Here is a 12,460-nt window from a genome sequence, read left to right on the forward strand (position 1 = left end):
AGTTTGAAGCCAGCCTGGTCTACACAGCACATTCCAGGCCAGCCAAGGCTACACAGGGAGACCATACATCATGTGTTTTTTTTTTGTTTTGTTTTTGTTTTTTAAAAAACAAATCAAGATCTGCCTTATTCCCCTCCTTAAACGAATTACATGTTATGTGTTCATTTTCTCAAGTAGGTAAAGTATATATAATTTTGGTTAAGTCATATGCCATTTGACATTTGTTTTTGTTAAGTGCAGTGGGGTGTGTGTGTGTACACGTACATCCATATATACATACATGTATACATGTGAGTACACAACATGGTACAGGGTACGACTACTGGAAGACACCTTATACAACTGGGCATGACTCAAACCTGTAATGTTAGCACTGAAGAGGCTAAAGCAGAAGGACTGCTGTGAACCCAGTGCTAACCTGGGCCTCAGAGCAAAACCTTTTTTCAAGGAAACATCTAGCAGATATAACTTTCTGCTATGTTAATATTGCAGAAATATTGTTAAAGCAAATTATTTCCATTTTCCATATCATGTGGTACTGATGATAAGCAAAGAAATTCCATGAATTCCATTAAAAGGCACCTTCTAAACGTACCATAAAAGTGGGAGACCATAGAAAGGACAGATCAGACTTCCTGAATTATGTAGGATGTCAAACTGTTTAAGCTGCAAAATTTTGAATGTTTTATTTCAACTGACAAGTTTTTTGCCATAGAATATCTAATAAAGTCACTGCCTCCTTTTTTAGTTTCTTGAAGCAGAAAGCTCTGAAAGGTGCACAGCAGACTGGTTCTCCTGACTGTGGCTCAGGGCTCCACCACAGTCTGGGCATCTGAATCAGCCTCCCAGTGCTGTGTCAGCTATCCCTTCTTCTTAGCACCGAAGCTCTTCCTGGAGTGTCACTGGCTTTACTGCTGGGCCTTACCCCATGGTTTTCCTGTGTCTTCCTAACCCACTGGTGGATCATATGTCCTCAGGTCCACTTTCTGCCCTTGAAACTAAGTTGTTGAGTTCAACTTGTCCCGAGACACAGGGTGTTAGATACGTAGTTCAGTCTCTGGACAGCAGCTAAGTCAATGGCAGATGAGGCATCGAGATGAGATGAGATTATTCCTTACCTGTGTCTGATTTTACAGCACAGAGCCATCAGGTCCATATCACCATCTGGTCCTCTCTCTGTTCTCTTTCTTTCTATCAAATTCCTCCTTTTTCTGCATGACAGAGCCTGAAGGCAGGCTGCTGGCACTGTTTAGACATGGAAGTTAGTTCCAGGGTGCAGTGCGCTGGAAGGTGATGATGCTCGCGTTGAGGATCTTGTAGAAGATGCCTCTGTGAAAGTCTAAAAAGTTGAGCAGTTCAGCTCTGTGGCTTTATAATTGCATCCATTGAATTCTCTCTGAAGTTAAACTAGGCAATTTAAACCAAGGAAGAAGCATGCTGGGATGCAGTTGATAATTTAGTATAGTGAAGTGTGGTGAGTAGCAGACTTCCTGTCTGCTGGGTCGAACTGGAAGAAGGATCACCTTTCAGTAGATCTTTCCATAGTACTAAAATGTATATCCAAGAATTTTAGAAACCACAGATTTCTGTGCCTTTTCTCAAGATACAGTTTCTATATTTTTGCAGGAACTCTTCAATTCCTATCATTAAATACAAGGCAATATTTGTGAGTTTTTCCAGGTGTGACCTTTAACTATATAGTCATGTCACATCCCGTAAAGTTGATTACTAAAGAACTAGTTCCTGGGAAGTTCCTATTTGGGCAGGTCAACCTCTAGAACTTAATCTCTGTAGAAGGCAACAGTAGAGTCCAGGAGGGCCTCGATGACTTCTGAACCTGAGTCATGTTGTCAAATATTAGTTGTTATTCATGACCAGGAGAGTAGCTGTGTCTACAAGCACACTGCCTGTGCCATTATTTTCCAGAGATGCTTCCAGAATATGCTTTACACTCTTATATTAATTATTTATAGAGCTTTTTGTTTTATTCCATAGCTACCAGGTGCAGGGTATTGAAGCATTTAAAGGTAGAAAATGCACCGATTGTAAACCGGTTTGACTATGCACAATGCAAGAAACTAAATATGGACCAGGTACTAGACCAAATACTGAGGATGCCTCCAGAGAGGAACCGCATCATCTACCTCCGCCCAATGCAGCAGGTACCAAGCGCGGCTTTTTAAGCCATACACACCATGCTAATATTTGTTTATTTGGTCCATTGTGTTTAACTCTTAGTAATGATTCTTTAAAATATGTGGAGTTTTTAATAACCGAGCCATGTTGTCCTGTCAATAGTGCTTTTTAAAGCTTTTCTACTAGATCTTTAAGTATTCTTAGCATTACACAGTACTCATTCAACAAGCTAGAAGTTGCCTGTTGACTAGGAATATGTGCTCAAATCAGACTTCCTGGTTCTGATTTTGCTTTGACATAGAGCAAGTTCTTTTTATCTCTCAATTTCTTATATGTAAAATTAGAATTGCACTTACAATTTTGTGCTGTTTTGGTTAATATATACGATATACTAGGACAGTTGCTGGTATTTCATCAGCAATAGTATAACTAATTATTATAAAAAGTTAAGGCCATATGTAGGATAATGCTTGTTGCTAAAAGGAAATATTAAACATCTCCTGGATTCTGAGATTAAGGCCCTTAAAATAAGCTCATCAAATTCATAAGTGTTTTAATACTCAAAACTGGTTACATGCTTACAAATAGACTTCCTCTAGGGAGTTTACCTTTCTCTAAAGGAATTACACTCCTGCTCTACTGAAAGCAGGACGGTACTGAAGAGCTAAGAGGTGAAAGGGCATCCATGAGAATGTCCTGTCAACACAGAATCCACAAGGAGGCACGGAACATACTGTCCTTAAAACCTAGCAATTGTTCTGATAGGACTGACTTTCCACACTCTGGGTTCTGTAGTGCAGCCTGTAGTGACATCAGTTAAGGCCGTCCTCAGCAGATGGGGAGTTGATGGAGTTGCCTGCATTGCCTGCATCGGCTCCCTCTGACTTAATAGCTCCTTAAAAGGCAGTTAGGGAGAGGGGGACATGGCTGAGTTGGCTGTGTAGAGAATTTGCTGTCTTCATCCAAACACAGCAGGAGGTACTCTGGGACAGAGCTTGTTATTTGATATTCAAATCTGCCAGGGGTTTCAAAACTGAAGCTTTTCAAGGTCTTGGAGACAGGTGTCTCAGACTTAATCTTGGTCCGAAGACCTTTTTCTGATGTTGTCTTCAGGTAGATACACTAACTCTGGAGCAGAAGCTTTTCAGCGGCCCCTACCCCTATCACATCTGCATCATCCATGAGTTCAGCAACCCTCCCAATGTGCGGAACAAGGTGCGCATTCGCAATTGGATGGACACAATAGCCAACATCAATCAGTAAGTGGCTCAGTGGCCCCCAGAGTTGTTCCTCATTGGTTTCTCTGTTGGAGCCTCCTGGGATCAGACCCTGGATATACTAGGACAGTTCTTTACCTTAAATGATTGCCATTGAGCTTGTAAAAAACTGATGAAGAAAATTTCAAACTTACACATGCATGTATTCATGAAGCATTCTATTCAGACTTAGAGGAGAAATTACAGACCCTACATGCATGTTTTGTGTTATCTCTTCAACCATGGAGGATGGAAAAGAACCCAGTTAATGACAGTCTTGACACTGAGGCTTCGTTTTTCAGAAAATTGAATTATTTTTCTTTTATCATACAAACATTGTAATACTTATTCTCAATATACAGTCCACTTGCTCAAAGACTTCCCGTTTTCTTTCCTTAATATCGGAAAGATTATAAAGACTGTCCTTTAGACCTGATTAGACTTATTCTCTAGTTGGGATGGCTGGAGCTGTCAGATCTGTTCTGCTTGAGATGATTGGTGGAGTCCAAGCCTGAGTAGTCCAGACAGGTGCTTTTACCCAGCATTCTTTTTCATGGTATATTTACTTGATTTTTTTTTCCCCTGTTGTCTCTAGAGAGCTCATTAAATACGAATTTTTCCTGGAAGCCACTCGAACGGAAGAAGATTTAAAGAAATACCCTAAGTATCCCTGGGGGAGAGAGATCTACACGTTAGAGGGTAAGATTTACCTAGACCGCAGGGATAAATGGTAAGCTGTGAGCTAGATGGGAGGGCCTGCCCGAGGGGGATACGGAAGGTCTTAGCAGTCATCATGCTAATGAGAGGTTTGCATCCCTGAAAGACTCAGAGAGTGGGTACATATTGGCGTGTCTGTGTATCTTTACTATCCCTAGAATAATCGGAATCTGTTGACACTCAAAAGGTAAATAAAAATTAAGAGTTATTGATAGAAACGACTTTGAAGGCAGCTGCCTCAGGCTCTGTATCTAGCTGTAGTTGCTTAAGGATGGTTTGCTGCTGTCAGCATTCCCGTACTGATGGGACTTTCACAACTGTCTGTTCATTTCAGGTGTTGTGGATGGAGCCCCATATTCCATGATTTCCGATTTCCCTTGGCTGAGGTCACTGCGGGCAGCAGAGCCCAACAGCTTTGCCAGATACGATTTTGAAGATGATGAAGAAAGTAATTATAACCTGATTTGACTTGTGTTCTCTAGATTGGATAGACTGTATTATGTTAAATAGTTAATATGTTGTTTATAAATTAGGGATGATGCAGAGTTTTGGTTTAGTTTCCCTTAATATTTTATTTAACATGACCCAAAAAAGGCCCAGCTATAACACAGTGGGTCTAATATGTGTACATGAGATTCATAGTGGGTCTAACATATCTACACAGTGGTTCTAATATGTCTACGTGATGAGAATGCCTTCATTTTCCTATTCTGTGAAAAGCACATGAGCCAATTATAAAACTATTTAGAACTACGCTTGTTGAAGTTTTCTACAGATTCTCATGTATGTAGCCCAAGCCTGGCCTTAATTGTCTGTATAGCAAGCCTGGCCTCGAACACCTAATCCCAGTTGCTAGAACTGGGTTTGGCATCCCCGAAAGTCACTGATCTTTACTGAAGAATTTACAAACATGATATTCTAGAGTTACTCAATTGTACTAATTATTTGCCTGTTTCTTAGGAGTACTGTTTTAATTCGTGGCAGCTTATTGTGATTTACATAGAGGAATTGGGAATGCTTTTGATACACTTTTTCAAAGTGTTAGCATATTTGTATATTCACTTATAGATAAAGCTTTGAAGTAAATGTTGCTAAGGAGGTAAATTTTTTAAACTACTTGATTTATGCACAATTTATGCCTTGGTACATTATTTTTACCTGGAGACTTTGATGATCTCTGCTATCCATGGCATCAGATCTGATATAAAACTGAAGTCATGAAGGCAAATTCCATGAGCTATTCTTGCATCACCAACAGGACATACTAGTATGTACTAGTATTTCATGGACCAAGTGATTCTAATCATCGTAACTATCTCTCTTCTCTTCCCCATGTCCCAGGTACCATCTATGCTCCTCGAAGGAAAGGACAGTTGTCTGCAGACATTTGTATGGAGACAATAGGAGAGGAGATCTCAGAGATGCGCCAGATGAAGAGGGGTGTATTTCAGCGAGTAGTGGCGATTTTTATCCACTACTGTGATGTCAATGGAGAGCCGGTTGAAGACGACTACATTTAAATAGACCTTTCCTGGCTCTTCTGGCCCAAAGTGGCCAAGAGTCTACACAGGAAATTTGGGCTTGGAATTGGGAGGCCCTGGCTCAGTTTGTTATATAGAAAATATATAAGGAACATGGAGATTGTATACAAAGATTTATATATAGAAGAAATATACAGAGATACTTCCAAAAGTAACGTCTTTATATCCTATGTTTATACATCTTAATTTAAAGAAGTCATTTGAAGGAAGGCCAATCATTTAGCACTGGTTGTGTTCACCTTTCCTGACTTGGCTCTCAGTGTCAGGTGACTGAGCCCATTTCCTCTGCTCCTCACCATGTCCTTCAGTCTGTGCCTTTTTCTTCTCCAGCAGCGCTGTGTAAGTCAGCCTGCTAAAGAGTGTTGTATCTTGTGTGGTTTTGTTATCTTAATGCCAACTAAACCCTTAGTCAGAAAAGATTATGTTTCTGTACTAAGTTGTAGTTCTTTTTTTCTTAGTGTTTATATTTGGCATATTCATTTACATGAAAAGATTCATGAACTTAAATGAATTTGAAGGGCAAATAGAGAGTTCCCAGAGCATTTCTAGTTATTTATTTCCACATTCAATTGTGTACATGCTTTATCTTGAACATAAAAATAAACATTTAGTAAAAACTTTATTCTCTCCATGGGCTTGAAACTTGCTATTTATAGTAGCAAATACTCCACAGAAAAGCAGTGTATAGTTGAGTCTAACTCAGTGCCTTTGTCCACTCTCTAATCTGTTTTAAACCTGTGGCTGTAAGATGCAATGCACACACAACTGTGGCAGAATGCTGGGACAATAACTCGGGTTATGTCAGAGGAGCTGCCTGCCTTCCTGTCTCAGCTAGACACTGCCCAGCAGCAGTTCGGCACCATGGCTTTGCCATTTGACAGATAAGTGACCTTAACAGGCTTCCGAATCCAATGGCTAAAGACAAAAAGAATTATCGTCTGTAGAAAAGTGTCAGGCCTTTCAGGAGTTGTATAGCTCCTTCCCTTTCTAGGGATTGAGGCTGAGATAGAAAAAAACTCACATGGTAAGAACTTAGTGTTGGTTGGGTAGGATAGGAATCTGAGTTTCTGATCCCAACTGTACTAACTCGCTAAAAGCAAGTGTTGGTGACTTCCTAACTCTGGACTCTTTTGAGTGGCAGGTGCCTGGGTATAAAGTCTACTTGAAGGCTTTTAAGATTCTTGAAATACAAGATTTTTAAAAATCCTAAGTGTGAGATCATTCATCTTTTCTTCACATTGTTGTTTTTTTTTTTTTATTTTTTAGCTCACTGTTTTAACTCATTCGCTGTTGAGATTATAACTGCTCAGTAAGAGGCAAAAAATAAATGCAGAATAATAACCTGCAGTCTTCAGCAAGACTCAACCTGTATCCCTAGTCAGGAACCCACCTAAGCAGTGCTCACATCAGCTGAAGCGGCCACTGCTGTTTACTTGGTTTGCCCATCCTATCAGAAACTCATTAAATACAGCAGGGACCCTAAGATCATTTGTAAAGATGCCAAAGGTAGACACCCGAAAACAAAACTGGAGGCTACCCACTCTCATAGGCACTTAGAAAATGTACAGGAACAAGTAGATGGTAGATTGCTTTATAGCAAGGCCAGCAAACTGTGTGGGCTAGGTAGTATTTTGTGTTCAGTGGGCTACAGACATTCTCCACTGTGGGGGAGCCATGAAGAACACACAAACATGGCTATTTTACAACAAAACTTTATTTATACACAGAAATTTGAATTTCACGTAATACTCACATCACAAAATATTACTCCTAAACTTCTACCCGGACATATTGAAAAGTAAAAACTCTGAAGGCTTACAGACCACATCTTGGCCGATTTGTCCACACCTGATGGAGAACTGAGTTTTCCATTCAGTCATGTCACCAGCTTTGTGTACAATGGCCTGTTTGTAAAGGGCCTTAAATAGTTCACAGATGACCTCTGACTGTCAGTATCAGAAAGAACCATGTATCTCATGCTGCCTGGTATGTGGGCTTAATAGACAGTAGCAAATGTGATGTTAGAACCGAGTACATGGAGTCAGAAGTCCTGGGTTCAGATTCTAACTTCTTCAGACAATAGCTGTGACCAGGAGACAGTTACAAGCCCTGTGCTGGAGGCTCACTTTCCTTCATCTGTAAAGTGATAATGGTTACCCAACCCCACCAGGCAATGCTGAAGGTCCAGTGAGATCATCCAGTATAATAATCCCAGGTTTATTATAAAAGGTTGTTCAGCCTTCTGGCTGTGTGTGTGTGTTGTCAGTTTATTTTCATAGGTTTTTTTTTTCCTCCCCTAATATTTCCATGAAGTCTCCTAAACCATATCCTAGGACAGTGATTAGGAGAACCAGTCAGGCCACAGAGGCATTTTGAGCCTTTGAGGGCTTGATTACTCAATGCCTCCTAAGCTTGTCACAACACTAACACATGTACTACGTTCAGTTTAGCAGTTTAGACAACTTGGTCAAAAGCAGATGTTTAGGGATTACTGGAAGCAGAGTCTTGACTCCAAAGACATGTCAGTCCCTCAAAGAAGAAGGAAGCTGGGTGAGCTCCCTGGTGGGGCTGCCTCTTTCCAATAGGACAACTGATGTCTGAGCTGCCACTTCATTCTGAAACCAGTCCCCTTGACCTTGTGGAAGACACTGGATGTAGTGAGCAGTGGAATCACGCACTCTGCAAGGCTTACAGCATGAAGCAGACAAGTGTTGACGGGAAATGATGTATGGGGTTTCCTATTGAAGGACAAGTTGCAGACTACATACAGGATCACCTTATTGATATAGGACAGCAAACAAAACCACAAGTACTGAACTGCATATGCCAAGTGATAACAACACCCACACACACCTTGGGAATAGAGTGGGGGGTGAGCTGGGGTCAAGAGTATTTACTGCATATGTGTTATGGGGACTTTTTACAGTGGAAGGGATTGCATAAATTTTTTTATATAAACCATAATTTATGTAGGAGGAAAACAAGCACTGTACTTATTTATGATAGGAGGACCCAATGTGTTTTCCATCCGGCTTCTGCCATATGTCCTTAGGCTAGTAAGCCGTTTGCCACGACAAAGTCTTGTCTATAAAATTCAATCAATAATCTCTCCCATAAGCTATTGTGAGGCTTTGAGACCTTGTGAATGGGCAGATGGGTTGTAAAGTGCTTATAGGGGTGAATGGATAGTTACTGGGAAAATTGAGCTGGGGTCCAAATAGAGTTTCAATTCAACCAAGAAATAAGAATTCAAATTGCCTTCTGCAGGGCAACCTTGATGGTTGGCAATATTCAGGGCTCATCCGTTTGCCTCTCATTCTGCTGCTGGCTATTCAGTAACCTCAGGCTCTGAGTCCTGGAGTTCCAAATGAACATTGCACAGAGTCTTCCTGCTGCTCTGTCATGAGCCAGAATACCTCCATCATTAAATATGGAAATGACACACAGAGGAGAAAACAGCAAGTGAATGGCAGAACTCAAACAGGCACAGGTCTTGGTCCCGAGGTTATCAATATGGGAGAGAAAGCACTTAGACCATGTGAGCAAAGAAAGAACTTGTCCCCTAATACTTCAATGTAGAGAGCATGTGTCCTACCATTGACTACCATTGGGGATGCTTTAGATGGTGGCACTTTAGAATCAGGAGGCCTGGGCCTATATTCCACATCCATAGTCAGGTCAGGCACCACATGACATCTCTGATGAGGTTTGCTCATTTTCAAAGAGGGAGCAATTTTGGTACTTGTAGGGAAGGTTTTTATGAGGAAACCCATGGAAAGTGCTAACCAAATACCCAACAGAAAGAAGCATATTAGATGTCAGCTTCTCTTACTGTTCTGTTTTTACTATTCATTAAGTTCAAAGGAGCTAAAATAAAAAGGAGAGGAGACACTTAATCTGAATTAAATATAGTACTAATAAAAATATTAAGCTGATGGTTTTTCTTCTGTCTTTATTTCCAAAACTATGAAATGTTACTTGTATTAAGTCAGTACATTTCTATAGTTTGCAATTCATTCTCTAAATTCTCTTTCTCAATACGTTGAACTCCTAGAGAGGAGCTCAGTAAACTACTGACAGGTTTGTCTTCCTGGTATGTGCAGAGGCAGGGAACATTCTCCAAGTATTGACATCTGGTTAGAATTTAGTAGTTTAGTTTAAATTTTGTTAGTTTATGGCTACTTTCTATTTACAGTATATAAAACTGATTTTCTATTTTGGGACCTGATAAAATTGTCTCCTTTTAAACTAAATGTCTGTGAGTGAAATACTGATGGTAATATAGTTAGCGATACAAAGCAAAGCATGTATTTAGCAAAACTTGTAACAGTGGCCCTTTGGGATCTATGGCAGAAGGTTTGCACAGATCCACCTGGCTCAGATACCATCTGCATTTTGGAGAAGAGAGTGAGACAAATCCCACTCAGGGCCAGCACAACAGTGTGCCTGACCCAGATCTTCAAGTCTGTCCCTATACCGATTACATTCAAATCAAATACTTAGTCTTAGTTTTCTAGATTATGTGGAAATTGGGCAACTTTTGGCCAAAAGAGCCAAGCACCCTGGCCTTTGTTTTCCTCCTAGGCTCAGTGTTTGGGAGCAGATTTTGATCACAGCAAATTGAAGTAATAGAGAATAACAGAGATAAAAAGCACCATGCATCTCTCACCTAAGAGAGCCACAATCTCACAGAGAAACAGCTAGAGACCAAGAAGACATTTTGTTGTCATGTGAAGACAATATTGGAGGTGATTTGGTTGTCTCCACTCTCTGGCCCCTCAATGAGTCTCCTCCCTCCCCCACCCACAATGTCCTACCCTCCCCCATTTCTCAGATAGTTATTTGTTTCTGGACAGAGCAAGTTGGCAGCAGGAAGTAAAAATATTCGTGGGAGGAGAAAGTGAAATCTCAGTTTTTTGGTTTTTTTTACCTATACATCCTAGGTTTTATTTCTTTTTACTTTCTAGTTGCTAATGGAGAGGGTTGGTGACCTAGACCAGCAGGTTGTTCTTCAGTGACAGTGGTCTAGGTGAGATGGCCAGACGATAAGATAGGAAATCTGGGGTTGGGAGGTATCGCACAAGCTACGGATTAAGCTGAGCTAGCCTATTAAGTAGTACAGCATTCTATATGCTATTTGCAGAAGGAGAATGGCCAAGGTCAGTAGCTAAATCAGAAAACTCTTAAAAGAGAACACAGGATACCTCAGACACAGCTGCCTTCAGACTGATAACCACAGCCCTTCAGACAGGAAAGCTGGGCTCCTAGGAATTGAAGAAACCTTAACTCCTTCAAAGCGCAGGCCTTAGACTGCATCTTACCAAGTCTGCTCCTGGGCAAGGGCAAAGAACTAACATTCCTTTTCCCTTTCATGAGGGCCTCTGAACCTTGGTTCGGTCTGGCTCCTAACAGGTTGAGGTGGGATCTTCAGAATCAGGTATTCCTATAGACTACAAAGTCAAATGGAGAGAAAGCACAGTGAATCCATTTATCCTAGGCATGTACACAGACTTCATTAAACATCCAAGTGGTTGCCAATGATCATCTGGCCTGTAACTGGGTCACGACACTGCCTTCCCCAGTAACATCTCTTCTTAACTCCACAGGCTTCCTGAAAGGTCATGAGAAGAAGGCAAATTTAAGTCTCCTTGAATCCTGAACCGTTATGTGTCTTCTGAGTCTTCCATACTCACACTGCATCATCTGGATTCCTGGAAGCCATGCATGGAACCAATGCTAGGCTAGCAGCTCTGCAGATGGAATGAATCCAGTCTTGCCTTATGACTTTGAACTTGGGTTATCCCCATGCCTTGCTATTCCTAGTCCCTTCAATTTTTCAGGGAAAGACAGAAAGGGACTTAGCTCTAAGTGGTTCACTAGTTTTCAATATAGGAGGACTCAGCTCTAAGAGGTTTACTAGGAGAGTCCCAATAAGGGTGGTGACTATCTTGAATTGGCCAGGGGCTGTGGAGTGTCTTGGGATATGAGACTTCCAATGTTAAACCTAGATAGGTGGTCTCTTCATTCATTTGTGAGGGATGGCCACCCTTTCTCACTGTATCTGAAGATGGAGAAAAGAAAGATTAATGATAAGTTCTTCCTTTATAGATTAAACAAGGACAGGAAGCAATTGTGATATGTCATTACAGGAAGTAGAAAGGCAAGTAGAACTTGGTGTGCCGGCTCAAGCCTGTGACTCCAACTCTTGAGAGATGGAGGTAGGAGGATCAGGAGTTCAGTTCAGTCTCAGCTACACAGTGAGTTTGAGGGCAGCCTGGGCTATGAAAAACCTTGTCTCAAAAAGATAAAAGAAGAGAAGGAAGGGATAAGGATGGATGTTGGAGAGAGAGAAGAAGGAGAAAGAATGAAGCGTTAAAACAGGGCAAAGAAAATTTTTGGTTGCTGCTCCTGACACATCCTGACCTCGCAGTGCATAGAGTAAGGATGCCAGGCCATGTTCATCTTCCCCATTCCCTCTGTTTCGCCAGCAGTAAATCAAACTGGTCTTTGTCAACAGAGAGAGAGAAAGAAAGAAAGAAAGAAAGAAAGAAAGAAAGAAAGAAAGAAAGAAAGAAAGGAAGGAAGGAAGGAAGGAAGGAAGGAAGGAAGGAAGGGAAGAAAAGGAAGGAAGGAAGGAAGGAAGGAAGGAAGGAAGGAAGGAAGGAAGGAAGGAAGGAAGAGGGAAGGAAGGAAGGAAGGAAGAAAGGAGTAAAGGAAGGAGGGAAGGAAGCAAGCCAGCAAGCAAACTGTCTTCAGAGTATCAAGTGTCCTCTCTCTTGAAGAAATAACTTTCCCAAGACAAAGAAGGTG

At 41.1% G+C, this 12,460-nt stretch overlaps 1 protein-coding gene across 4 annotated transcripts in view; it reads left to right on the top strand.

Annotated features, from left to right (window-relative positions):
- The window catches only part of Fbxo38 (F-box protein 38), a 48,785-nt gene extending 42,513 nt beyond the window's left edge, over window positions 1-6,272 (top strand). For all 4 annotated transcript variants that reach the window (XM_028774203.1, XM_028774205.1, XM_028774204.1 and 1 more), the window contains 5 exons: window positions 1,996-2,162; window positions 3,250-3,395; window positions 3,988-4,091; window positions 4,444-4,557; window positions 5,451-6,272. In XM_028774203.1, coding sequence (XP_028630036.1) covers window positions 1,996-2,162; window positions 3,250-3,395; window positions 3,988-4,091; window positions 4,444-4,557; window positions 5,451-5,629 — 710 coding nt within the window. In that variant the 3' untranslated portion in view covers window positions 5,630-6,272. The remainder of the gene's footprint in view (window positions 1-1,995; window positions 2,163-3,249; window positions 3,396-3,987; window positions 4,092-4,443; window positions 4,558-5,450) is intronic.
- The last annotated feature ends 6,188 nt before the right edge of the window (window positions 6,273-12,460 follow it).

The sequence above is a fragment of the Grammomys surdaster genome, unplaced genomic scaffold, assembly GCF_004785775.1.
Source record: "Grammomys surdaster isolate TR1022 unplaced genomic scaffold, NIH_TR_1.0 239, whole genome shotgun sequence".
Lineage (NCBI taxonomy): Eukaryota > Metazoa > Chordata > Mammalia > Rodentia > Muridae > Grammomys > Grammomys surdaster.